At 48.8% G+C, this 26516-nt stretch overlaps 12 protein-coding genes across 12 annotated transcripts; 7 read left to right on the top strand and 5 right to left on the bottom strand.

The window, feature by feature from the left end:
- Positions 1–1590: 1590 nt before the first annotated feature.
- N7511_001251 (beta-glucosidase) lies at positions 1591–4188 on the top strand (the record flags this gene model as incomplete). The annotated part of the gene is made up of 3 exons (XM_057123676.1): positions 1591–1663; positions 1714–3724; positions 3786–4188. The coding sequence occupies 3 exons, from the start codon at positions 1591–1593 to the stop codon at positions 4186–4188; spliced, it is 2487 nt and encodes an 828-aa protein (XP_056989409.1).
- A 305-nt stretch (positions 4189–4493) lies between these two features.
- On the top strand, positions 4494–6566 carry N7511_001250 (Zn(II)2Cys6 transcription factor; the record flags this gene model as incomplete). Its single annotated transcript, XM_057123675.1, has 6 exons — positions 4494–4660; positions 4720–4997; positions 5050–5440; positions 5491–5618; positions 5672–5714; positions 5768–6566. 6 exons carry the CDS (start codon positions 4494–4496, stop codon positions 6564–6566), a joined length of 1806 nt encoding a protein of 601 aa, XP_056989408.1.
- A 526-nt stretch (positions 6567–7092) lies between these two features.
- N7511_001249 (uncharacterized protein) lies at positions 7093–9039 on the top strand (the record flags this gene model as incomplete). The annotated part of the gene is made up of 7 exons (XM_057123674.1): positions 7093–7303; positions 7358–7576; positions 7627–7888; positions 7939–8208; positions 8272–8579; positions 8635–8865; positions 8915–9039. 7 exons carry the CDS (start codon positions 7093–7095, stop codon positions 9037–9039), a joined length of 1626 nt encoding a protein of 541 aa, XP_056989407.1.
- A 1075-nt stretch (positions 9040–10114) lies between these two features.
- Positions 10115–10890, top strand: N7511_001248 (uncharacterized protein; the record flags this gene model as incomplete). The annotated part of the gene is made up of 3 exons (XM_057123673.1): positions 10115–10548; positions 10602–10723; positions 10772–10890. 3 exons carry the CDS (start codon positions 10115–10117, stop codon positions 10888–10890), a joined length of 675 nt encoding a protein of 224 aa, XP_056989406.1.
- A 1218-nt stretch (positions 10891–12108) lies between these two features.
- On the bottom strand, positions 12109–13508 carry N7511_001247 (LSB5 family protein; the record flags this gene model as incomplete). The annotated part of the gene is made up of 3 exons (XM_057123672.1): positions 12109–13231; positions 13284–13435; positions 13494–13508. 3 exons carry the CDS (start codon positions 13506–13508, stop codon positions 12109–12111), a joined length of 1290 nt encoding a protein of 429 aa, XP_056989405.1.
- A 635-nt stretch (positions 13509–14143) lies between these two features.
- On the top strand, positions 14144–15364 carry N7511_001246 (3'(2'),5'-bisphosphate nucleotidase; the record flags this gene model as incomplete). Its single annotated transcript, XM_057123671.1, has 1 exon — positions 14144–15364. The coding sequence occupies one exon, from the start codon at positions 14144–14146 to the stop codon at positions 15362–15364; it is 1221 nt and encodes a 406-aa protein (XP_056989404.1).
- Positions 15365–15560: 196 nt separating this feature from the next.
- N7511_001245 (mitochondrial 54S ribosomal protein uL6m) lies at positions 15561–16567 on the bottom strand (the record flags this gene model as incomplete). The annotated part of the gene is made up of 3 exons (XM_057123670.1): positions 15561–15934; positions 16015–16128; positions 16183–16567. 3 exons carry the CDS (start codon positions 16565–16567, stop codon positions 15561–15563), a joined length of 873 nt encoding a protein of 290 aa, XP_056989403.1.
- A 456-nt stretch (positions 16568–17023) lies between these two features.
- Positions 17024–18847, top strand: N7511_001244 (uncharacterized protein; the record flags this gene model as incomplete). The annotated part of the gene is made up of 6 exons (XM_057123669.1): positions 17024–17089; positions 17141–17974; positions 18033–18254; positions 18310–18366; positions 18415–18751; positions 18813–18847. 6 exons carry the CDS (start codon positions 17024–17026, stop codon positions 18845–18847), a joined length of 1551 nt encoding a protein of 516 aa, XP_056989402.1.
- Positions 18848–19889: 1042 nt separating this feature from the next.
- On the bottom strand, positions 19890–20950 carry N7511_001243 (DUF2011 domain-containing protein; the record flags this gene model as incomplete). The annotated part of the gene is made up of 3 exons (XM_057123668.1): positions 19890–20246; positions 20304–20865; positions 20925–20950. 3 exons carry the CDS (start codon positions 20948–20950, stop codon positions 19890–19892), a joined length of 945 nt encoding a protein of 314 aa, XP_056989401.1.
- A 331-nt stretch (positions 20951–21281) lies between these two features.
- N7511_001242 (LAMTOR1/MEH1 family protein) lies at positions 21282–21976 on the top strand (the record flags this gene model as incomplete). Its single annotated transcript, XM_057123667.1, has 3 exons — positions 21282–21332; positions 21446–21597; positions 21688–21976. The coding sequence occupies 3 exons, from the start codon at positions 21282–21284 to the stop codon at positions 21974–21976; spliced, it is 492 nt and encodes a 163-aa protein (XP_056989400.1).
- Positions 21977–22843: 867 nt separating this feature from the next.
- On the bottom strand, positions 22844–23936 carry N7511_001241 (E2 ubiquitin-conjugating protein UBC8; the record flags this gene model as incomplete). Its single annotated transcript, XM_057123666.1, has 6 exons — positions 22844–22980; positions 23037–23218; positions 23285–23399; positions 23449–23514; positions 23607–23688; positions 23904–23936. The coding sequence occupies 6 exons, from the start codon at positions 23934–23936 to the stop codon at positions 22844–22846; spliced, it is 615 nt and encodes a 204-aa protein (XP_056989399.1).
- Positions 23937–25305: 1369 nt separating this feature from the next.
- On the bottom strand, positions 25306–26161 carry N7511_001240 (pyridoxamine 5'-phosphate oxidase family protein; the record flags this gene model as incomplete). Its single annotated transcript, XM_057123665.1, has 2 exons — positions 25306–26042; positions 26098–26161. The coding sequence occupies 2 exons, from the start codon at positions 26159–26161 to the stop codon at positions 25306–25308; spliced, it is 801 nt and encodes a 266-aa protein (XP_056989398.1).
- Positions 26162–26516: the final 355 nt, after the last annotated feature.

The raw sequence follows: 26516 nt of genomic DNA, 5'->3' as shown, positions 1-26516 counted from the left end.
GACCGCTCATATCGGCTGATATCGAGACTGTAGTGTGCTACTAATGCTCGATATGGTCCTTAGACAGAAACTAGCCTTGAAAACACTCGTAAAAGTTCTTTTCTATAACCTACTGATACGAAACCTCAACAAAATGGAGTGCCTTGGCGTTCCTATCGACCACCGACTGCGTCCAACGATCTGTAAGGCAAGACGTATAGATAAAGACAAGGAAATTTCCAAGCCTATTTAGCTACTCCATACCTTTGGATCGTCACTCGAGGTAGACGAGAGCGAATACCCGAACTCCAGTCCAGCTCAAATCCATTCTTTGTCTCAATACTGTCGCTCAATGAAGTGCTGAAAACCCAGCTCACTTTCACTGTTTACTGAAACAATACAATCTTCTCCGACTCTAGTCCCAATCGGGGTCAACGTCTCGGGTAGGCAGTTCCCCCAGTATGACAACAGTGCAAAGAGCGACGTTCGCTTAGATAGAAACACCTAGTTGTGAAATACTTCTACACTTTTCATTTAATAAGCAGAGCGAAATCGTGTCAAGACATCTTACATGGCACCTTTACCCCGCCCAAGAATTTCTCGTGCGAATTGCTTGACCACTTCCTTAAGCTTCACCAAAAGATCAGCCACAACAAAAGGGAGTCGGAGCACCTCATGTCGAGGATGCCAGCCTACTTGCGTCGTTAGCTTTGCTCATTTTGTAACTTGAATCATGAAAATCACTATGCCAAAGTATAGTATGCGGACGCCAGAATTTCGCTAGTCATCAGTTAGGTCAATAACTCTAGCTTTTCCCTTGCCGACGTCAGGCTCCCCCTCTGCTGTCGAGCGTCGACATCTATACCGCTTCGTAGATGAACCAAGTTCCCCACACCTCGATCTCTTCATCTATCCCAGATTTGGCTCATTGGGGTGTTCTTCAAAATCTTTCAGCTCTTTGAAAACGTGTCGTAGCCCTATCGTGGCACTGTCACTGTATCCATGGGCCTGGCGAAAAATGGGTTGAGAGTTCTTCGTTGCCTATTAAAGGAAATCCCGGGCTTTCTGTTAGGCCACAATCCCCTTGTATAAAGTGCCTATCTAGAGGCTCATTATCTTTATTAGCATTAGTGTTAAGTCGACAAGCTTCCCAAAAATGAAATAAAGCCCTATCCCGCAGCTTAACTTTATCTCGAGTATCCGTAGTCAAGTTCTTGACCCAACCCGCTAGCTGTAGAGACGCCACTGGTCCTAGTATGATCGGTTCATCGTGCTCTTCGCTATATTCCTTGAGCGGATCTGTGCTCAATTGCTGATCCAGGAACGGAGAATAATTGGCATAGCATAACCTGCCAAATGCATGCCAACTTATTAGGGATTCAAATAAAGCGAATAGGGCTAAAGGCGAGAGGTGGGGGTTTTCCCCACCAAGTCGGGGAGTCTCCGCCGTCAACCTCGCTGGAGACGGGGAATGGTTTCCAGAGATCCCATCGTACAAAGATTGACTGAGTGCGAATGTATTTATATATAGTAGACGCATAATCTGCATATCTTCGCTCTAGAAGTTAGACATAGAATTTTTGCAATTGTTTCCTTGTCCACACGTTCAGTATGCCCGAGACATTCGATGTAGAGCATGTTCTAGCGAACATCAGCGAGCAAGACAAGATCGCTCTTTTATCCGGTACAATAGAGACAGCAACCATTGCGGACATTATCAGCTGACAAATGCAGGAATCGATTTCTGGCACACACATCCCATCCCCGAATTCAACGTCCCCTCGATTCGCGTCACCGACGGTCCCAATGGTATTCGGGGCACGAAATTCTTTGCCGGCACACCTGCCGCATGTTTGCCCTGCGGCACAGCGCTGGGCGCCACCTGGGACCGAGACCTAATATACCAAGCGGGAGAGCTGCTAGGAGACGAGTGCATTGCGAAAGGGGCTCATTGTTGGCTTGGTCCGACAATCAACATGCAGCGCTCTCCCCTCGGCGGGCGTGGGTTCGAATCCTTTGCGGAAGATCCGCATCTTTCGGGCATTTTGGCCAAATCAATCATCCTCGGATGCGAAAGCAAAGGTGTCATTTCTACAGTAAAGCATTTCGTGGGCAACGACCAGGAACATGAACGCCGGGCGGTGGATGTTCTCGTCACGCAGCGAGCCTTGCGCGAGATCTACCTGCGGCCCTTCCAGATTGTGGCGAGAGATGCGAAGCCTGGTGCGCTCATGACTTCGTATAACAAGATTAATGGGAAGCATGTGGTAGAAGATCCGCGCATGCTCAATTTGATCCGCGAGGAGTGGAAGTGGAATCCGTTGGTGATGAGTGACTGGTACGGAACGTACACAACTATCGACTCTATGAATGCAGGGCTTGATCTGGAAATGCCGGGAGTATCCAGATATCGCGGGAAGTTTATCGATTCTGCCGTGCAGGCTCGACTGATCAAGCAATCGACGATTGATGCACGGGCGCGGAAGGTGTTGGAGTTTGTGAAGCAAGCGAGTCAGATTCAGGTGTCAGAAAAAGAGCGAGGACGGGACTTCCCAGAGGATAGAGCGTTGAACCGCAAGATCTGTGCAAACAGCATTGTACTCCTCAAGAACGAAGGCATCTTGCCTCTTCCAAGGGAGATTAAGAAGATTGCCCTAATCGGATCTCACATGAAGACTCCTGCCATATCAGGTGGCGGCAGTGCGTCACTTGAGCCATATTATTCTGTCTCGTTATACGACGCCTGCATGGAAGCGCTTCCTAGCGCGGAAGTGCTCTATGAAGTGGGCGCATACGCTCATAGAATGCTCCCTGTGATAGACCGTCTCTTAACAAAGGCTGTCATTTACTTCTACAACGAGCCGATGGGCACAAAACGACAGTTAATCAGCACTGAGCCTGTCTCAACGACAGCATTTCAGTTCATGGATTACTATGCTCCGGGCCTCAACCGAGGGCTGTTCTGGGCCACACTCGTTGGCGACTTCACGCCCGATGTCTCAGGGCTATGGGACTTTGGCCTCAGTGTCTTTGGTACCGCAAATCTGTACATTGATGACGAGCTCGTGATTGACAACACCACAAGCCAGACGCGTGGAACTTCGTTCTTTGGTAAAGGCACCGTTGAGGAGCTTGGATCGAAGGAATTAGTGGCTGGGACTACATACAAAATTCGGATCGAGTTTGGGTCTGCCAACACGACCATAACCAAAACTGTGGGAATGGTGAATTTCGGTGGAGGTGCCGCAAACCTGGGCGCTTGTCTACGGATAAACCAGGATGAGATGATCGAGAGTGCTGTAGAAGCTGCTACAAAGGCCGACTACACGATTCTTTGCACCGGACTCAACAAAGACTGGGAATCTGAAGGGTTCGATCGCACGCACATGGATCTGCCAGCAGGTATTGACCGGCTGATCTCGAAGGTGTTAAAGGCCGCTGCAGACAAAACCGTCATAGTCAATCAGTCCGGTACACCCGTTACCATGCCGTGGGCCGATCAGGCGCGATGCATCGTGCAGGCCTGGTACGGAGGGAACGAGACTGGTCATGGAATTGCAGATGTGCTCTTTGGGGAGGTCAATCCATGCGCAAAGCTGCCTTTGTCCTGGCCTGTGGATGTGAAACACAATCCAGCGTACCTGAACTACGCTAGTGTGGGTGGCCGAGTGCTCTACGGAGAGGATGTTTATGGGGGGTATCGATTTTACGAGAAGACCGGACGAGAAGTTCTCTTTCCATTTGGGTGAGTTAGCACCTTTGTCTCTTAGTCTCATCTAACTGCATCTCATCTGACCGTATTATAGTCACGGTCTATCATACACGACCTTCAAAGTTTCACCGACTGTTACCATCACTCCGGAGATCTTCAACAGGGAGTGTCCTTCGGTCGCCACCATACAAATCAAAAACACGGGCAAAATGGCGGGTGCCGAGGTTCTCCAACTGTACATCTCTGCCCCCGACTCCCCAACACCGCGCCCAATCAAGGAATTGCATGGGTTTGAAAAGGCGTTCCTGCGGCCTGGGGAAGAAAAAGCGGTTGACATCCAGTTGGACCGATATGCAACCAGCTTCTGGGACGAGATCGAGGAGATGTGGAAAAGCGAGCAAGGAACGTATGAAGTGTTGATTGGAACCTCCAGCCAGCAAGTGATGGCCCGGGGCAAATTCCAAGTCGATCGCAGCACGTATTGGCGGGGACTTTAGGGCTATGTTAGAAACACACCCCAGATACCAAGAACTTAATGCATGTTTAGGTAAGATATGAGATAGAATATAATACTGAAAATTCGCCAATCCTAACGCTAATATTTTCCATCCACTATTATACGAAGAGGGGGCTGTTTTTAGCACTTGGGTCTTCGAGGGTCCATCCCGTTTTGGCCTGATGAGGCCATCGTGGCTTGATTGGAGGGATGATTCAGCCATGTCTCGCCTAGCCCATCAGCAATAGCCAACGTGAGTTTTCTCTTGGCCTTTGACATATTGCGTATCCCGTGTCCGACTGGAGAATGGAGTCTACGTCGACTGCCCGAACTCGCAAGAATACGCGGGTGCTCACCGCATGCGATGCCTGTCGACTCAGCAAGACTCGATGCGATTCCGCACGACCAGTGTGTGCCAAATGTATCCAGCGGGGTGTAGCTTGCGAGTATCCGGAGACGGACGCCATCTCAGTGTCGGTTCCCATAGAGCCTTTTCCATTAAGACGTTTAATGACACCAACTCTATCTAAAGTCTAGAAACATGGGGCGCAAGAATCCTAGACGCAGTAGAACGTCAAGAGCGGCTGCTGTCAGAAAGGCTCTCTATGAACTGGGTGCCTCCTTTTTCGCAGGCGTCGCCATCCCCAGTGGACGAAGTAGATCCCGAGTCAATCTCGCGCAATGATGCGCCCAAGACGCCCATTACCGGGTCGGACATGATTCTCAGCTGGCCTATTTTTCCAACAGACAAGCCTGTATCAACCTTTCCAATGATGGCGTATTCAGAAAAGCCAGACTGCTTTCAATCGGGTATGATCCTTTCCAGGGATGATATCCTAGAAGCAGATACTGATAATTACAGTTCTACCAAGCTTGGATCCCCAAAGACTCCTTGAGCTGCGAGAGATTTTCATGACCAAGATCTGGATCAAGAACCCGATCGTTGACTCGGACCAGCTGGACATTGCTATTGCCCGAGTGCTGGAAAACGGCATTGACTGGTCCGCCTCGTCGTGCTTAGTTCTTCTCATCTTTGCGCTAGCAGCCATCTGGGGGAATTATCCCGACGACGAAACCCGCGAGGTCTCTTACAATGAACCATCATTCGGTCCACCGGTCAAGTATATAACTATGTCAGTTCCGGAGCATCGAATGAAGGAATCGCTGTCCTTCCTCTCCATGGCGCGTAAGCGTATCTCTACTGCCCATCTCGACGATACCTTACTGGGAGTGCAGTGTTTCTGTTTATTCGGGTGAGCTTCCCTCACCGGCTTCGACATACAAATGTCTGACTGCTGCCCAGGATCTGGTATCAGTATAACATCGAGCCCATTCAGGGCTGGAAAATGTTCCGGACAGCATCCATGCTGTGGCAAACGTATCGCTTGAAACACCGTGAGGGGAAGACGATGAGAAGTGCGCAGGAAGAGAGTACGTGATTGAGTCTCTTCATTGTCTGTCGCAGAGAAGCCTAACTCCCCCAGGTCTGGAGCAGCGGCTCTACTGGACATGTTTAAAATCCGAATGGTATCACACACCATCGTCCTCAAACCCCCACACAACTGGCTGACATGCAACAGCGAGGTTCGATATGAGCTGACAGATCTCCCACCCTGTGACCTCAGCCTCTCCGACTTTCCTCATTCTCTCCCAAGCTTCCCCACGAGACAACCATCCAGCGACACCCCCGGATGGATGATCTCCAGTCCCTCGTCCACAGACCTCGAAGCAGCATCTTCCTACTATTATCTAGCGGAAATCTTCCTGCGTAGACTTCTCAATCGGGCCCGCAATGCAGTTCGCGTCCTCTCCCCCGATATCGACCTACCCACCATCAAGATTCTGGCAGAAACTCTGATACAGCTGGAAGGCCAACTCCAGCAGTGGGTCGACTGTCTCCCACCCACACTCCGGTTTAACAATCCATTCGACTCCGCCCCTAGACCACACGAGAGCGAGCTGATGAAGCTCAGCCGTGAACGATATGTCGAGGTGCGCGAACTGCTCTGCCGCGCGTATCTATACCTGTGCATCCATGTCCCGCTCGACCCACGGATGGCGGCGCTGTACGGGGTCAAAGCGAGCGAGGCGCTACACTTGGCAGTATATCGCATCCAAACCGAGGTGCCATTCTTCCGCCATCCAGGGTCATGGGGGGCATGTCGAGTCCGGTTCAATCATGCGCTCTGCCTGATTGCGGGATTTCGTGCAAAGCGGATGCAGCGCCCCTCGGCTGAGTATGTGAGCATTCCGCCCGACTGGGCGGACTGTGTGCGAGTGGTGATTGAGCGGTTGAAGATTTGGGGCGAGGAGGGAGGCGGGATCAAGGAGTTAAGTGTGCTGCTGGAGTGGCTGATGCATGGCAATTTGGAATTGTAGAACAAAGCACAAGACATGCATTGCAACAATGTAAAGACCTTGATATTTGTCTCAGCCACATTACTCTCTACAGAACAACTGCTAGAGCCCCGTTTCTCTTCGAGTATCCGCGTCTTACTCTTGGCCCGAGGCTCTCGGGGAGACTCCGCGGAGTCCCTGCAGCCTTGTTTTAGGCTAAGATCAAATGCCAAGCCAGCCAAGACTTGGGGATAAGCGTGCAGGCTCGAATCCTGGCCTCTAGTCAACTCAGCTACCCCGTGGGGTGATGAAACTATAATCCCCCCCCCGGGGATCGTACCCGGAGGGTCTTCATACGATAGAAACAAGCCGCCCTCCAACCCCTCTCCGTATAGCGTGATGGCTAAGACAGCTCATTCCTGTTTGAAACTGAGCCAAAGTGCCGGGCCCAAGGGGTCTTGCGCTGCATAACGAGCATGGAGCGAACAGGATATATAACCTTATTCGATCCCGAGTCTTCAAGGGTCCACAGATCAGCACTTGATCATTTGAATAGCAGCCTTTCAACATGGTGTTGGTTGGAAAACAACGTGAGGAGAATGTGGCCGAGCCTGTACTGGCCAACCTGCTGGTCGATGACCGTACGCCTTGGTACAAGAAGCCGAATCTGAGACGACTCTATTTTATCTTGTTTCCGGCCTGTATGGGTATCGAGATCACGTCGGGATTCGACTCGCAGATTATCAATACCGTCCAGATTGTGTATACGTGGAACAAGTGCAGGTCTTCTCCATTCGCGATGAGCTCTACAGCAGACTAACGGGGCGATATAGATTTTGGTAATGAAACCGGGAAAATCGTGGATGGACGCCCCGAGTACGCGATCGAAGCGAACCTGAAAGGCTTTCTGGGTGCGGCGTACTCCCTTGGGGCAATTCTCTCCTTGCCTTTTGTCCCATACCTCAATCAGCGAGTTGGACGACGATGGACGATCATGTTTGGTTCATGCGTGAGCTTGATCGGGGCCCTTATCCAGGGTTTCTCAAATGGAGGTATGCTCATCTTTCCCCATCACTGCCGTCACGTCTCTGATGATTCCCAGTGGCCATGTACATTGTTGCACGTATGCTTCTAGGATTTGGAATCCCGTTCTGTATCGTGGCAGGGTCATCGTTGTTGGGAGAGCTGGGTTACCCTAAGGAACGACCGATTCTCACCTCACTGTTCAATTCCTCGTACTTCATCGGCCAGGTCATCGCGGCAGCTGTGGGCTTGGGAACGGTAACCATTTCGTCCAACTGGGCATGGCGAATCCCCTCTTTGCTTCAGATTGCGCCTGCCACGATCCAGATCGCGACTGTGATGTAGGAAGCACCCGCCACTATCCTAACTGCTCTCACTAACAGACGCCCAGGTTCCTCCCTGAAAGTCCCCGGTATTTGATCAGTAAAGACCGCTATGATGACGCCTTCGACATTCTCACCAAGTATCACGCAGAGGGCGACCGCAGCTCGGTCATTGTCAAAGCTGAACTGGCGCAGATCGAACGCACCATCAAGATAGAGCTCGAAGAGTCAAAACAATCCTGGTGGGACATGTTCCGCACAGCCGGTATGCGTCGTCGACTGTTCATCTCCGCGTTTCTCGGCCTGTTCACGCAGTGGTCTGGTAACACGCTCATTTCGTAAGCATCTGCCTATGACATATGCCCAATGTGCCCTTTCGCCGTCGCTAATCCTTGTAATAGATACTATCTCAGCGACCTCCTCAACATGGTCGGAATCACCTCCGGCGTGACCAAATCCAAGATCAACATCGGCATCGCCTGCTGGGGTCTCGTCTGCGGCACTGCGCTCGCGCTAACCGCGCCGCGCTTCAAGCGTCGGCCGATGTATCTGACCTGCGCAAGCTGCCTGCTTTGCGTGTACATCGCATGGACTATCTCCATGGAGCGCTTCATGAGCACGAAGGCTCAATCCGCAGCCATTCTGACCATCGTCTTTATCTTCGCCTACTCGCCCGCCTACAATCTTGGCTATAATGCCCTAACCTACAGTGCGTGTGCCTTCTTCCTCATGGCGTGGGCAGAGATTATACTGACATGCAACAGCGTATCTGGTCGAACTGTTCCCTTACGTGGGCCGGTCTCGTGGTCTCTCCTGGTTCCAATTCTATGGCCGCGGTGCGGGCTTCTTTGCTACCTACGTGAACCCCGTTGGTCTGAAGCGCCTCGCCTGGAAGTGGCTTCTGGTGTACTGCTGCTGGCTGGGATTCGAGCTAGTGTTTATCTATTTCTTCTTCCCCGAAACTTCGGGCCGCACTCTTGAGGAGCTGTCGTTCTGTAAGTTGTCTTTCTGTTGTTATGCAACAGACGGAGCTAATGTTACCAGTGTTTGAGGATAAGGATAAAGCCAATGAGGTCTCTGCAGCCGTGCATAAACAAATCGATCAGGATGACGAGAAGAAAACGGGCACGGCACATGTGGAGGTCCAAGAGACCAGAACTGCTGTTTGATGGTGTCATGATGGCTCTTTTGTAAAATTCATAAGATGGACTTGCGGGACAATGTTATCTGCTAGGTATTCTGTGTTTATTCTACATCATTACAACCTGAAACTTATTTACTACTGCACTCGCCAGCAAATGATTCCGCTCCAGCCAGATAACCGTAATTGATTACATCGCGCACGGGACAACTCGGGGTGCTTTGACGCCAAAACAACAGAGCGAATGGTTTCTTTGGCCTGGTATTTTGGCCTATTGAACAAATAATTGTATGTTCAAAGGCGAACTTCGAGACATTCTGTTCTTCAATAATTTAACATAGTAAAAGGAAACACGATGGTATTGAGCTGCATTTTCATACCAAACGTCCGTTTCGTTTATCACCTTTTATTCAAAAAGTTATCCCATGGTAATAGAGCAGGTTGCTCTTTCGACACTTTCCATAACCCTAATTAGATTGATATTACAAATATAGTTGCGGTCCCTATATCAGTGGAATCACGATTGTCGGGGGGTTCTTTAATAAGAAACGTTAAGAGGACGCGACTAAAAAACGAGCGCAACCATAGCTCTACCATAGACATGAAACATACATACTGTTTCAATATACCTTAAGATAGATCAAACCGACGTCAATCAATAAAAATACGACAATGGTACTAATAGTAATATCTTGGCTGTTCTTCTGTCCCTTGGTTTTCCTCGACTTCTTTGATAGACAAGGCCTTTAAATTTCTTTGTCAAATGTTGTCAGCATCAGATATATCTATGGCTTTGTCCCCGACCTTTCAAGTTTGTTCAATGATAGATTAGATTAAGAATAGCGGGCTTTCAAGTTATATTCGTCACTCGGCTTTGAACTCGATCAGTACTTTTCTTTCTTCGGCCTTTGAGTGACAGTCTATGTGCGCAAGACACGATACCCTTGGAATCGATCGAAGTCTTTCACTGCTTTGAACAAAAGATAGATTAAAATATCTGTTTCCATATAAGATCGAGTCTTTGCCCCCGTAAAAATGTATATTCAAGCTATTCAGAGCATTATACTACGCAAACAATCATCCATCTCGAATAACCATCCAATATGAACGCTACGACAAACTTGGATTGGGAACCTGCGTCAGGACCTATCCCGACGCCCCTCCAAAACAAACGCATCGACTACTGTCTCTTGGAGATTATTTGCTTGGTCGGTGGTGGTCAACACGCTTTACTGAAACTAGTCTTCAAGAACCCAATAATAGCTGCTTCTCCGCGCTCACCCGCTGGCACCCATGGTGTTATAATGTTTCTCGAAGATCAGGGTTCAGTCGGTAACCCAAACATCGATCAAGGTCGGTTGGTTGTTAGGACTTTTACTTACACAGGAGCCCACCAGAGGGCAGCCTTTAGTCACAGGATACCCGTTAGAGGGAAGAAATGTCTGAGGCACTTCCTTAAGGTTGCTCGCGATTTCAAAATGAATTCTTGTGACTTTGTCGTGAATGCTACTGGCACTCATGGATGCAGAGACTATACGTGAGTATCCATCCGTATCTTTTGCTCGGGACATATGCTAACAATCTCTATAGATCGCAATTTATTTATCGCCTAGATGAACGCAAGGTTTTGAAACTTCCAGTTAATGCGTTTCTCACTGTCTACGACCTGTTCAATTATACATACTCGCCCACTGCGCCCCCTGTTCTCTCAGGTATAGTACTTGCTCATTGGCTTAATGGCTATAGACATATCCCTATAGTCGGATGCTTTTACCTTCCTCCTCCTCCTCCTCCTCCCCCTCCTGGTGGTCCTCCTGGTGGTCCTCCTGGTGGCGGTGGTCCTCCTGGTGCTGGTGGTCCTCCTGGCCTTGCTCTATGAAACAGGAAACACGCGATAGTTTCATAGTCAAGTATATACAGGGCCACAGAAGGAACGGGTTGAAATTAATTATATTAGAGTGCTGCTGGAGCGAGAGAGCGATAAAGAGATGTATCTCATTGACCATATTACTTCGCGAAACTAGAATTTTTAACCTCCAGAATATTATTAATTCCTCATTATAATGACAAGAGCGACATTCAGCTCGGATTGCACAGCTTGTGTCCTAGAAACCTTTCGCCCAGCTGACAAAGCTCATAAAAATTTGCTGATAGTGTAAGTAAGAACGTTTAATGGTTTTTTAATACTGCTACAGAAGCTTTGGATTTATCTTTTGTTCGTGAGGGCTGACACATTTTACCATCGAGTAATCAGGTGTTTGATTTCAATGTAAATTTGAGTTGAAAATCATTAGTATTGTACTCCTTTCGAGCTCTCAATCATCTATGACAGCCCCTTCAGAATATGCCTACCCAGATGTTAGGGCTATGTGGAGAGCTCTGCATTCTGTGTCTCGTGTTTACTCACTCTTTATCAATTGATGCTATCCACTTATGGCTAGTATTTAGTACGCGGACTATCTAGTATTCAAGTTCCACTGTATTCTGATCTTCGGCCATGTTTGTAAAGTATGCCTGACAATCATCATAGGCCTGAGGAATCGGTCGGTCTCTGATTCTTTGGTTTTAAACAAGAAGGGCCGCAGTGCAATACGCATCGAACATATTTAAATCATGATCGAAGATATTGGCTTCGACAGGTATTCGTACAACCTCAAGACCTTCCTATTCGGCCAACCAACCAAGCGCTTAGTCGACTGAGCAGTCCCCCCAAGGTGTTGCTCTCCCGTGCTTCTTCCACCGGTCCTAGATTCGCTCCCGAACCGTACGTTTGGCGGCTGCTGCGAGTCGGATGGTCGGTTATCCCTAAGGTAACTTCCGGTTGAAGCTCGCTTATTTCTCGTGACATATTGCGTTAAGAAAATTTTGGTCTAGTGGAAAGAGTGGGGGATAATAGTATCATGAAGCTATGCAATAAAGGTTCAAAAGACTTGAGACTTGAGACTTGGGGATAATGGAATCCCATACCCCAACAACCAAGAAGATATCTTAGAAAAAAAACGATAGCCAATTGCCTTGGGTATACCAATGAAGTACAGGACTAGACAATCTATGAATAAAGCAAAGCGCAAACGGCAACAATAAAGACAAACATGGCTCATAGGTTAAACACCCCCCGATCAGACCTCCTTCCTATAAGTTTGTCAGTAAGTTCAGGTATTGAAATAGGGAAAATGACATACCAAGAGTAACCCGATTTCTCCACACCCGGCGTCTTGATGGCGTTCCGGTCTCCAAAGGGGTTGTCATCGTCATCTTCCTCTTCTGACTCGCTCTCGCTCTCGAAAATCTGGCGCGAGTGCTGCGATGAAGACGCAAGAGGAAGACTTTCCGGACGAGCTGGTCTTGGAGGCTTGGGAGGATTGATATTCAGGCCGGCAAGACCGTCGTGCACATCTTCATCGAGGCCAAGTCCATGTCTTTCCTTCCAATTACCTTCAAGGATATCATCCTCACTGTCACTGTCGTAGTCCACACTCTTGTCGAGTACCTCAAAAGCCATTAACGCCGTCACAAGCTCTTCGTTCGCATGAATAAGACCGCCCAAGAACTCTTCGCTCTCAATGTACTGGATATACCGAAGAATTTGATGGCGAAGTGACTTGCACTTATCGAAGCGGTTGATACACTCTGCATCTTCACTGACTCGGTGCGTCTCACGGTTCACGAGCTTGAGGGCGTTCAAGAGATCTGTGCTGGCAACAGAGGAAGCAGCAAGTGTCTGTAGAATTTCCGGACGTTCCTTCTCCAAGTTGAAGCCCTTGCTTCCCAAACTTCCCATGCTTATCGAGAGCTTCTTGTCCTTTCTGTCCTTCTTAGCCTTGATCTTTTGCTTTGGGCTGGTCAAGACTGTGGATGGGCCAGTACCAGCTGACACCGATACAACGTGACCCATTGGAGGCCCATTCGAGTTTGAGCCCTCTCGGAGGACCTTCGCCTTGGCTTGGTTCGCAGGCTGCTTGCGCTTCGGGAGTTGCTTGTACAACGCCGTGACCTTGGCCATACCAGGTGTGTCTTTAAAGGTCGCTGCCCATTGTCCAAAGATTTGCTTACATTTTTGCTTCACAAGAGGATCCGATACAGAGTCAGTACCTGCGATCCGAAGCCGCTCAAGAAGTGCCTCGTCTGCGAACTCGCGCAAGAAGCGGTCTCCAGCATTTTGAACCAGAAAGTCAAGAATGACAAGCGCACGGAGCTGACGATGAATATTGCCGTATTTTCTGCTTCAATTAGCTTGGGTCAAAAAGTTCTGTCAGTTATATTTAGACTCACAACTTCTTGCGTAAAGCCCGACTTGCTTCTGTCGGACCGCTGGCCTGAATGCGCACTACCTCCACCAAGTCGACAATACCACTGGAGTCTTCCACCTCATATTGCTCACTCGTGAGAACCTCCACCTGCACAGTCACCGCCGAGTATGGTTTCTGTTCGTAAACTGTTAGCGGTGCCGGGGCATTCTGGGGTCATTGCCGAGCGACTTACCGAAGATTGGAACATATTGATTCAGGAAAGCCGAATTCAAGTCCGATGCAGAAGCAGAACAGGAATTGATGTGTTCAAGTATAGCGGTGAGGAATCAAACAGTTCCACTTGTATGAATCAGCCCACGACCACAAACACCCCGCCTGCAATGTCGATATAGAACGGACCCCGCACGGTACTGTTTACAACGATCGGTGGGATTGGGGAGGTGACGAGAGCGCGATGGTGATATTTGGGAGGTGAGAAAGCTATATAAGAACAGTCCAAAGGTAATATCAGGCACCAAAAGCCAGCGCAACGGTTCGTAGCGCTTGCGACTGTTTCACGTGGTAATGTCGGTGACGTCGGAGGTCGCAGGAGGTCGCAGGAGGTCTTGGCATCCGTTTTTCGTCTAGCGGGCTGAGCAACAGAAGTTGAAGAGTATATCGACAGTAGGAATCGAATGGAAGTTGCAAATGGCACTTGACAGAGAAGAAACAGGGGAAACAGCCAAATTAACCTTATCGGCCCCTCGTGACTACTCCGGCCCAATGGGGTTAGCGCGGGGTTCGATGCCTGAGGGAACAAGCAGAAAGCGACGACACAGTTCTCTGAGGACTACCAAATAGCTCAATTTCGAGTGACAGTACATAACATCTAGTCTACTGTTCATGACGCATTCAATTGCAAGGGATCCATCCCCCCGTTCTTATTTGTTACGCGTCCTGTCCCGCTTGGTGGTCTGCTCCACCCTCGTCCTGGCCCTCAGTGTGGCTCTCACCCGCTCTCGTCTCTCCCTCCTTCTCCCCCACCTCTCCTCCAACCACACAATCATGTCCTACCAACAAGAACGTTATATTGCCGAACTGGCCGTCCAGCGGGCGTGCCTCCTGACCCAGAAGGTCTTCTTTGAGAAGGCCAAGGGTACCGTTTCCAAGGACGACAAGTCCCCCGTCACCATTGGCGACTTCGGAGCTCAGGCACTTATCATCTCAGCCATCCGCAAGAACTTCCCCAACGACGAAATTGTTGCCGAGGAGGAGGCCAGCTCCCTCCGTGAAGACAAGGACCTCAGCGCTGAGATCTGGCGCCTCGTTAAGGACATCAAGCTCGACGATGCGGAGAGCGACAACCTGCTCGGCGGCCCCCTGGCTAGTGAGCAGAGCATGCTGGACATCATTGATAACGGCAACAGTGCCGGTGGTCCCAAGGGCCGCATCTGGGCTCTTGACCCCATCGACGGTACCAAGGGCTTCCTCCGTGGCGGTCAGTACGCTGTCTGCCTCGGCTTGATGGTCGACGGCGACGTCAAGGTTGGTGCCATCGGTACCCCCAATCTCCCTGTTGATGACGCTGCTGCCCTCGATGCCAACACTGGCGCCCAGCAGTCTGAGACTGCCGGCAACGGTGTGCTCTTCTCCGCCATCCAGGGTGAGGGTGCCACTAGCCGCCCTCTGGCCAGCGGCGCTCTCGCTGCTAGCAAGCCCATCTCCATGCGCCCTGTTGCCAAAATCTCGGACGCCGTGTTCTGTGAGGGCGTTGAGGCTGCGCACTCCGCCCAGGGTGACAACGCCGCCGTCGCTGAGCTTCTCGGCATCACCGCCCCTAGTGTGCGACTGGACTCGCAGGCTAAGTACTGCTCGATTGCCCGCGGTGCCGGCGATATCTACCTGCGCCTCCCTGTCAAGAAGGACTACCAGGAGAAGATCTGGGATCACGCCGCTGGTGATCTGCTTGTGCGTGAGGCTGGTGGTCAGGTCACTGACATCTACGGCAACCGTTTGGACTTCAGCAAGGGCCGGACCTTGGCTGCCAACAAGGGTGTCGTTGCTTCCCCCAAGGCTTTGCAGGACCAGGTCATCGACGCTGTCAAGACCGTCTTGAAGCTGTAATGAAGTATATGAGGTTTAATCTGTCGTCTATTCACGGCATTTGGGCTCCTGGGGAGCAATCACGCTAGCTGCATCTGAAGTAGATTTGTGATACCATCGCTGTGGGAAATAAAAAGTACATATTGAGGATAAGAGTACAAAACACGGAACCAAGATAACACGTCCCGCGTAGTATAAAAAGTAGAGCGCTCCCAGACTATTTGATCTTCTTGGCCTTGAGCTTGATAGTCTCTCCATTGACGAAGATACCCTTACCCTTGTAAGGCTCGGGACGTCTCCAATCCCGAATCTCAGCCGCGAACTGGGTCACAATGCGCTTATCGACACCCTCAAGCAGAATTCGGGTAGGCTGCGGTGTGCTTGCGACAATTCCCTTGGGAATAGGAAGCTCAATGGGGTGGGAGAATCCGACCTTGAGGGAAACGAACTTTTGACCGGGGAAGGTGGCCTCGGCAGTAGTAGCAGTCTCCTCAATGGTGGCCCTGTAACCAACACCAACCATACTCAAGACACAGACGTGGCCTTCGGAGACACCGAGGATGTGGTTCTGGAGAAGTGCGCGAATGGTTCCTAAAGAGAATTACAAGCGTTAGGCTCAATTGACTTGTTGCGCAGACCGGGAATCAGGATGTGAAAAGAACAAAACATACCCCACATAGCACGCTGGTGAGGGACCGCCGCATCCAGGATAGACAAGGTAGCCTTCTGGCCAGCCTCATCGGGGGTCACAGTGACGAAAGAGGGAATGCTCAGGGACAGCTCGCCTAATCAGAACAATCAGTATCCTCTGAATAGCTTCTATCCAAAACAACACATACCCTTAGGTCCCTTGATCTCGGCCGCATACTTGGGAATATCCTTTCCGCGCGTCCGAATCAAAGATTTGGGAACGTCGACGAGCTTGAATGACACCTCTGGGGGGATGGAGATTGCGGCACCTCCGACTCGGGACTGCGCCGGGGACGTGGAGGAGAAAGCTCGGGCGGAGAATGCAGGGGCAAGGAAGACGGGCACTGAGCTGCGCTGGGAGGCTTCCCGGAATAGTTGCCGGGCACAGCGTTGGGGTATAGAGGCTGACATGGTTGCGTGTTGTTCGGGTGTTGCGTTGCTGGCGTTGCGGACTTTCTCGATTTTGTTGCGGATGGCTTGTGCCCGAAGGGGATTAGCGCGCACGTGACCATGTATATGGCTTTGGTCTGGCATCTTTCTGCGATTATCCTCTGTATATGAACATATTATTACTTAAATTATGCAGAGAATATTACTGTTGAAGGGTATTAGGGCTCTTTCTCGGGTGAATATCCGTGATTGATGTAAAACTCACTTGTCAACCACCCAAAAGGCGTTGTATAGCAGCAATTTGCCTAATAGACATCAGATTGGAAAGATTGACATCTGAGTTCAACTGAGTAAAGTTAGACTATCTTCGAGTATAAATCTACTAGATATAGCGGTTGGTTGAACAACATGGATTCAGCGTCTCACTTTTGAAGTGAGATTGTTTTTCTGCTTCTAGCAACCATCATCCGCTCTTCTCCATTCGCATCACCCTCAGGCGTTCGTTATAGACGAATCAGCTACCTGCAATAGATTCAATCCCAAGCATGATCTTGCCTGAAATCTATTTCTGCAATCAAATCTTGACAATTCACGCCCAATATGAAAGCAGGCTGGATCTTACAGCTGCTTTTCTATATTGTCTTGTCGCCCGCGAGCTCCAGTGAAGTGAGACCATCCTATAAAGGTCAGTACCCTAGTCAGAATATGAATTTTCAGTTACTCACGGATGAAGGTGATCTTCCGATTCTTCCTTCAATGCAACTGGACGTCGACGCGATCTCTCTCCTGGGCCCTCGAGCACGAAATCAAGACACAATCTTCAAAGAAGCAATCCAGCTTCTGGAATCCCTCAAATCATCACCATCGTGCAACCAGGCGGCGGTAAGGAAGCTGATAGTGTCGTGTCAGACACTCAGCGGCGACACACATCGTACGCCGACGGACAGCCCTGAGACTGTTGACCTCGTGCGGTCAGTCTACGCAGCTCGACTAGCATTATGTGAGATCGAGAGTGCCGGTACCACAATCCCACCGTCATGTCTTCCTATTGTTACATCTTCTACTCCCCAGAAAGGTCGGTTCGGATTCGTGTCTCGGCACAAGTCTCGTGATAATCCCTCAGATGACATGCCAAAGGAGGTGCTGGAGCAATGTCTCCGGGCACTCGAGTCACGACCTCAATGGTGGACTTCATACAGCAACAGTCGGCAGAATGCCTTCATCATATGCCAAGCCTCACGAATCGAGATAGAGAAGGAGGAGCTCCTTGAGCTGCATCGATCCATTGCGAAAAGTAGTCTAAAACTCAACAACGGTATCCGCAACGCTTTGCGAGATGCAGCGGCGCAGTCTGAACAACAGCAACTGTTTATGCATGCTGTTGAGGCACTGCAAGAGAAAACTGTGACGGGCATGGAACAGGCAGATTCATTGTTTCAACGGACTTTCGGTAACTTCCTTCGAGAGATTGAGCTAGGGGTCGGAGTTCTCGAAGCCAGTATATCTTCGGCTTTTCTCAGTTTACGAAAGGAGACGGGGAGTCTTGAAGAGGTGAGCCTCGAAGTTTCAAGCGTGCCGATTTGCTGAGGTGACACTGACCATGGATAAGAACATTCACAATGTCTCAAGCCAAGTGGGCGCCCTTCAACAAGCGCTTCAAGAAGTTCACGAAGATGCTCTTACTAGAAGCCAAGAGGTGGCACTAGTACAAGAGAGCAACACGGCGGCTCATGCCAATCTTGCAGCCTCTCTACATTTTTCACTCGAGGCACTCTTGGATTCCGACATGGTGAAGGTATACAGAGGAATGCAAAAGTTTGATGCTGCTATGGTATTTCTTTCAGACCCTTTTGGTGGGAGACTACTGACACTAACGGATACTTCAGGAATGGCTGACAAGCCGGATGAATATGATTCTCGAACAAGAGCTTCGAATGAACGAGGTAAGATACCACCCTTGTATGTCCCCGATCACCTGCTGACTTTGGAAGCGACTTCAAAATATGGAGACGTCCATGTATCAATCTGAGTTGAAAGCGACTGAACTCAAAACTGCCCAAGAACAACAAACCGAAGCACTAGCTGCGCAATCCCGCGCTCAAGAGACGATCCAATTCCACGCACAGGTCTCACAGGCTCTTATCAAAAATACCAACATCGCAGCTGCCAACCTGCAAAGCATTATTGACGACGCAACTAGAAAATATAAAAACAGTCCCATATTCCACGTTGGGGGTTATTCCGCGTGGTCTCTTTGCGGTGTTCTTCTTTTGGTCATCGCGGCCCAAAACCTCAAGATTGCAATATTCCTTCTAGCTTTGATTCTCGGTAAGTTTTTCTCTTTCTAGATTTCCAAATTGCGTCTTCAAATTCCTAACACATTATATAGCGCACTCCATGACTTTGACAATTTCTTCTTTCTAGCCATACCACGGACATCATTTCCCATTTTGACGACTTTGATACCTCGTCTTTCTTTTCTTTTGCAGGCAATTCTTTCATTCCATATGTTCGTTTCTAGTCATCTTCAATTATTGAAGGCTTCGCATTATGACTATTGCATTCTAGGGAATAGATTACAATGGCAATATATTCTACGCCATCAACCTCAATAAAACAGCTTATGGGTGACAGCTACAACCATCTCCGATACGATGTAATTCAAATCGACCTTTCTGAGCGCCGTATTTGTTAGGATTTCTTGGCTTCGACAATCACTTATATCTAGCTCTAAGCAACATAAAAGCGAGTTATAGTCAAGGCACAAGCCCTGAAATGGCTTAGCGCCGGCTGCACGGGGATAAAGTTTAGGTCTGCGGGTATAAGTGGGACGGATGAAGCCAATAAAAAGGTGTCAATGCCGTAATTTCAAAGTGATATCAAAATAACGATAAAATGAACATTGTGTGATCGAAACTATGGGCTAACAATAATAATTTCGCTTCAGGGTATCAAGAGAAAACATAGAGAGACTCGAAGAGAGCGTATATGTCAGATCGGTAGCTTGATAGCCTTGTTCAAGCCTCTATCGCATATATTTTGGGAGGAACAGTCATTCCAGAACTCCCAATCCTATTTATTAAATGTCGATCATGTCAATCAAAAGACCATATCTCATTCAGTCATGTCGTCTGAGCTCAACGCGCCCAATCCGTTCACGACCAGGCCGTAAGCTTAACTCCAACCAGCGGCCATGAAAATCGACCATAAAATAAAGCCTAAGCAACTTTCTTCATCGTGCATGCCGTGGTGAGGAATATGAGGCCTTATTTATTTATTTTCGAGCCTCTACGGAGTCCCAACGCTGCACACCGCGAGCACTGCCCTGTCGGGCTGGGGTCTGGCTGGCATTTTGATCAGCCCAACACAATGCGTTTGTGCCAGTTGTATCGTCACATCGAGTATATACAAAGAGAAATCCTCTCGAGGGTATCATATTGAGAATCTCTAGTAATGCTTAACGATCTCAATTTTCCTCACCTTCGTCTGCATCAGCCATGGAGACATCCTCGGCCCCAACGTCCGTAACAGCGATACCGGCCGCGGCGGCCTTTTCCTCTCTGGCTTTCTGTCGGCGCTTAATCTTCCTCGCGTGGTTCTTCCGGTTTCGCTTCTCGGCTTCCGACTCTTTAGCAACCTGTGCAGCAACAACACGCTTGCGCAATTGAACTCGACGCTTCTTGCCAGGCTTCTTGCGGGTGAGTGGGCTTTTTGAGATAGGTGCACCTTCAATTACATATACCGGAGCGCTACCAGCCGGTCGTGGCAATTTCGTCTGATGGCGTTTTAGATGGATCACTCGCCAGGGGAGATGACAGCCAGGCTATATTTGAGGTTAGCGACTGATATAGCAAAGTCCAGTGGGACAGAATCCACTTACCCAGGCTTGTGACTGGGCCCATGTTAGCATGTGCTCTCCTGTGACGGCCATATTCTCGAATTGCTGCTTCTTCTCGGTGATGGCATCCTCATCTTCAGATGAAATTTCTATATCGCGTCTACCAAGCAGGGTAGGCGTGGAGAAGTAATAGTTCCAGTCGCGGGAAGCTTTCAAAAATCGTCCCTCAGAGACTCCCGCTCCCGGTGAGGGTGACCGCAATCGAATGCGCAACTTTTGTGTGACTGTGGAGGCCTGGTCTTCAGGTTCTGCGCCTGCCTTTTTTGATTTTCCCGTTGAATTGGCTTCGGTGTCCTTCTCGGCCACATTTTCTGTCGATTTTGTGGGGGCACTGAACAGTCGGAATTCGAATTCTTGTTCCTCCTCGTCGTCCTCCGGCTGTACAGGGTCGTTATCCTGTGTAGCTGTATCTTGCACAGCAATCAATTCATCGAGATTGAGTAGTTTTCCCAGGCGGGCTCGCGCATCTTGTGCCTCAGCATCGTCTGGTGCGGGTGACGGTTCGCGGGATGACACTGGAGATTGCATTTCATCGCGCCGGATGCTGGACCAAATTAGCTACACGTTCCGTCCGATCCCAGGACATAATTTTCAACTTCATACCGCTTCGCATTTGGTAGATCAAACATTGTGGGTTGTGAGGTAGAGAGGTTGCGAAAGGAAAAACGGAGTTTCCACCGCCTCCGCCGTTCTGCGGCCTTATCGATGACATGGCACGGACCCCAAGCCTGACTTCAGACCTCAACGCCCGATCATTCTCTGCTTAACTTTCTATTCCTCCATTTTGCTTCATTTACACTTTTGCATATTCCCACACTCCTTAGATCGGCACTCCCTCTTCCAGCCGCTCCACACGTTCTGTCTCCCACGCGATCATTGGCACGATTGATGCCTCGTGCCCTTCGCATCGTGCAATACGACAGCCTGCAAACTCCCCAGCTCCGATCCAGATCTCTTTAAATGGGTGTCTGTGCCTCTTGCCTTGGCGGAAATCGCCATGAGTCTCCTGAGGTGAGTTTCGATTCCACCGTCTACCGCCAACTTCATGGCGCATTACCTCGGCATCATGCGCGATGCATGGGACTCCTGTCAAAATAGACCACTTTTCTAACATTGCCTTTTAGCCCGAGTCATCTCGTCTGCTCGACGACGACCCTTATCAAGCCGGTTATGGCTACGGGGCGCTCAACCACGCACAGCAGACTAGCCAACCGGATCCGGAATACGTGAGGCGCGAGAGGGAGGCCTTGGATTCTATCTGCCAACGAACTTCAGAGTGAGTGTATACCTGCTGCGGAGATCATGGCATTTTGATTTGTGGCAACCATGCATATATTGATTATGGCTTCCGCTAACCTATCCCCAGCTCGGTAATTGATATTTGGTCCCTTCAACCTCAACCACATCTCCAACCTCAAGCAACCCTCCACACACCCATGTCTGCATCTCCGGCCCAGTCACAGAAAGGCGACTCTACAATCATCGCCTCTGCATCTCGCTCAACTTCAAGCCGTCCTTCCTCCGGCGCCGACGGCAATGTACCCAAACACTGGGGTGAAGTGATCGTCAATCCAAACAAGAAGCGCTCCCGACCCGACATGAAGGCCGATATCAAGGTTAAGCATGATGTATTCGGGGTCTTGAACGTCAACTAGGTGCCTCATGCGCTACCGCTAAATATTGACGATGACGACTGACACGACCCAAAAAACGCTGTGTGGTCGATGTCATACAATCAAGGGTACCGGAAGACCCTTATCTTTTCTCTCTATGCTTTGTTTGCGCTATTCTTGGGGGGATTTTGTTCTTTGCATGGATCGCAGGTCGACTGTTTTCGCACATACATAGCTATTCCTTCTTGTTCCCTCTTTTTTCTGGTCTGTTAATACCCAGTGGCGCAGACTATCTCCTTTGTCAAACCTTTCGTCATTTTTTTATTTTCTGCTTGTGGGCGCGATTGCAAACATGTTTGTGATTTTCATGTTAGTGTTTGTTTTTATATCATCTTGTTAGATATGCACGTCTTGTTTGTATACTTCATTTTTTTCCCGCTTATCTTTTCATAGCATAGAACACAAATTGAAGGTACCTTCGCGGGTCGTTCTCTACATCTTGCCTTATACTGGCGTCGTGATTAGATCTGACCATAGAGATGGAAAAGATATTATCTTTCGATTAAGTTCATGCTACTAATTGGAAATGACTAGATGTTGCGACGGTAAATGAAAATGATGCGCACTCCCATGTCCACAAAGAGATCGCATATGAGCTTATTCAACCATGACTCCGACCACAACCATCGCAAATGCTCAAGTACATCAAATTCAATAAGGGTAGAAGTAGAAATCGAGAAAGAGGGGGGGGGGAAACCTATTGAAAATGAACAATAACCTCCATTGAAAAAAAAACGCCCGCTGATCCGGTTCCATAGAGGGATAGAGGTATAGATGTGAAATGGGTGATGCGAAATCATCATACCAACCCATTCTTTGAGTTGAATCAATCATAGTCCTGTAAATTGATCAAACATCATCCATCGTACCGGCTGGCTCTTCGCCGCCAGACTCATAGCTGCCAGCTGAACTCAGCTCGTCTTCAGATTCGGTGTCTTCGCCCGCCTCGTCTACGGCTTCCTTGCTGGCATACTTGGCAACATATTCTGCGAAAATTAGAACCGATAAACAAAGTACGAGATGTTATCTCATGGGGACTTACCCTTGACCTTTGCCTCGTACGCCTTGGGTTCCCGCATCATGAGTGCCGCGGCCTCGCCGTTGAGCGGGTCTGATGGGTTCGGGTAGCGGAGAAGCTGAGGAAGGAACACCTCAAAGATGTTCAGCATGTCATACATGGGTGACCATGTTTGGTTGATGACATCAAGGCAGACTGATCCGGACCTAATTTGGAAAAGAGAATGTTAGCTTCTGGGCGGCTGATGTTGTCCTCGTGTAGCCTTGACTTACAGCTCATCAATATTTGGGTGGAAAATCCGATTGACGAACCCAATACTGGGGCTCTTGTATGGGTACTGATCCGGTAGTTCGACGTGAATCTTCCAGTGGCCTCCGGTGAATGGTGCTGGAATATTTAGCATGATGTGATTCTGGTTTGGCATGGCAAAACATACTCTCTTCTGGTCCCTTGAAACGGACATAGAATTCTTGCCTATTCGCAAACATTAGTATCACAATATCTCAACTGTATCAGTACAGGAAATAGTGGGAAAATACACTAGATTTCAACGTCAGTAAATTGATATATATTGTCGCGAGAATGAATACATACTATTGTCGTTGACCAGGGTGACTTCGTAGTCACTCATCAGCCTAAATTTCCTGTTAGTTGTGTATTCCGGCCAAATTGCACGCTGGGGGTTATTGAAGGGATTCAAAAGGCGGCGGCGAATTTAGAATAGGGAGGAATTTCTCGACCATACATCCTAGCGAAAGGTTAGCGATCACAAGAGAAACATAACTCTCAACAAGGGATGTAATACTTCATGACCTAAAAGCAAAGGAAACGCAAAAGTTAGCATTGTTGGGGACCATGATGGCTTATCGGAATCGCTGCGGCATAACTTACATCAGTCTCAATTCTGCGCTTCGGGCTACTCATGTTGGCGATATGGCAGGAAAACAGCTGAGGGATATGGGTATGGTTTCGATGATCAAAGTTGAGATGCTGTTCGGCAGCTAGAGGTATGTCGGGGCCTCTTGTTCAGCAAGCAGATATTCCCGCAATCGGAGCGGGGAAGCAATTGGCGGGGCAGGTGATCGAAGGTGCTACGAGAGATCGGACAGATCGCGGGTGAACGTGGAGGTGAACGTAAAGACGAAGTAATATGAAGATTAAGAAGCCAAAAAGAGCTTGAAATGGGGTTTGAAAGTTAGAACTAAGAGAGAGAGGTCGGAAAAGCGAGGAGTCCTGGGGATGATGCCTAGATGAGTCAGCGTCTTGCAGCCCAAACCATGGAACAATCACCGATCCGCTCATTGAGTACTTCGTTGCCTGTCTTTGTTTATGTTGCTCATGGGTATCTAATAGTAGATCTATGGGCCTGTCATTGTCAATCTTATATGCTTAGACCTTGTGTCAGCACTTCAATAATAGCTGGCGCTGCGTTATAGCGACATATCAGGAATATGATATCGTCGATCGAGATAACCCCCTTCCTATCTTAGGGCAACAACTCTCAGCTTATCCATGAAATGCAATCACATGTAAGCACTATGCCAGTGATGTGCTTATATCACGAATCAAAAGTAGTATACTGATGTGAGTTGCACATAGCCGCTGAGGGTATGACGTGAGTATAACGTTAGACTTTTTCAGTAGTTCACGTAGATTGGCTCTAGCTAGCAACATGATCGATGACGAAGAAGATATATTGCACACCTGGGCAGGCTCTCTTAATGCTCATGCTATCATTAATAAAACATGCTCAGTTCGACCCTAACCATTCTTAAGTCTGTTTGATTAGTTTGATGGAGAACAAGTAACAGTCAATACCATAACGGCTATGTAAAGGCTTTCTTTTAGTCAAAGCAAGAACTTGAGTCAAGGACTCAGGTTTCGTAATTTGATCTCACTAATTTAATCAATCAAGCCTGAAATGTCTCTAAGCTCCAAAAAGCTCAGCCAGGGGCCACTTTCGTTGCTTCCTTCAGATGGGATGTCAATGCGTTACACTTAATAATTTTGCAGGCTGGTTCGAGAGTCAAGAAGTCGAATCAACTAACAAAGATCGGTGATATTATCTGTGTGACTAGGACGCAGATGGTTATAGTGCCCTAGATGTCCCCGTCGTAATTATATTGTTTCCCAAATGCGCTAAATACCCTAGAAATTTGAATCCTGTTTCTAGATAGAGTTGGCTACAAGTAACATAACAATTAATGATGAAGGTTGAATGAATCAAATGTGTCTCATGATATAAATTATACTTCTCTGGTACATCTAAAGGTCGACCCAACCAACTCAGCACTCAGTGTTGCTCCTCAGCTGGCAGACAAATCTTCACTGCACCCTCCGCCAAGGCCTGATTCTGAGCATTCTTGTTTGCAATATAAGAAGTAATATACTCCGGCACATCTGAGACCTTGCCATCGCCACTTGGAACAGGAGTCCCAAAGGTCTCCCAGACAGGAACAACACCAGTCCAAACACTATTGGTGACCTGCTCGTTATCATAATCCTTACGCTCATCAGAAACACCACCGTCACGGATCTTGCCACTGCCATCAGCAATCTTTACCTTGAGAATAACAGTAGACGACATTTCCGCACGGTCAGGCGGCACACGCGAGTGATCCCATCGATCCTCAAGAACTGAGTTTGTAATAATCTTCATTGCCCAGAGTTTCTCCTCTTCATCGGTGACAAGGCTGGCATAGCCGTGTAAGATAGCAGAGCGGTAATTGTAGCTGTGAGAGTTGGGCGTGAGTGACAAAATCAGCCCGTCTACTTTGCTGGTCGCCACGCAGATGGGCAGGCCCTCGCCTCCGCTGTTGCGTGCCAGATTCATGATGCGCGAGCTGACATATCCATGGAGATAGCATTCAAGGGGCTCGTCGATGCTCGCTGAAGGGTACTCAAATGAGCCCATTTGCCCGATCATTGGGATGATGGCGGGGAACGGGTCCTCGGGGCCTGGGTTGAATGATACATGGAGGACTTGGGAATCGTTGATGATTTTGTGAATTGCGCCCAAGTCATATGTGGCTGTGTAGATGGTGAATCTTGATCTTTTGGGGAAGACTTCTGTAGTTATGCATACCTCGATGTTTATATCTGTTGGCTGTGTTGGACACGCCCTTGGGGTAAGTCAATGTTCGTCCCATTGTATGTGTGGATTTAAAAGTAAGCTGTAACTGAGAATAAGTAAGAGAGACAGAGAATTAACAAGCATTTAAGTAGATGGACCAGATGAGTCGAGGTAAGTGACCCGGTCAACGGCGTATTCCTTCAACCCGTTATAGCAGGTCCATCCGCGTAAACTTTGCCTGCTAAGGTTAGAGTGATATTGAATCTGCGCACAGATGATAAAACAGCCAGACAAATGCAGACAAATGTAACAGGGCGTGGCAGCAAGTAAAGCAAGAGAACCTTGGAAGATGCCAAACGCATCCGAGGTGATTGGCCCACACCGCCGACCAGCAATAAACCTGACGATAACAACTTCTGTCTCTTATCATT

This window comes from Penicillium nucicola (genome assembly GCF_028828085.1).
Source record: "Penicillium nucicola strain IBT 29836 chromosome Unknown utg000001l, whole genome shotgun sequence".
NCBI lineage: Eukaryota > Fungi > Ascomycota > Eurotiomycetes > Eurotiales > Aspergillaceae > Penicillium > Penicillium nucicola.
This window is presented reverse-complemented; position numbering and strand designations above follow the sequence as displayed.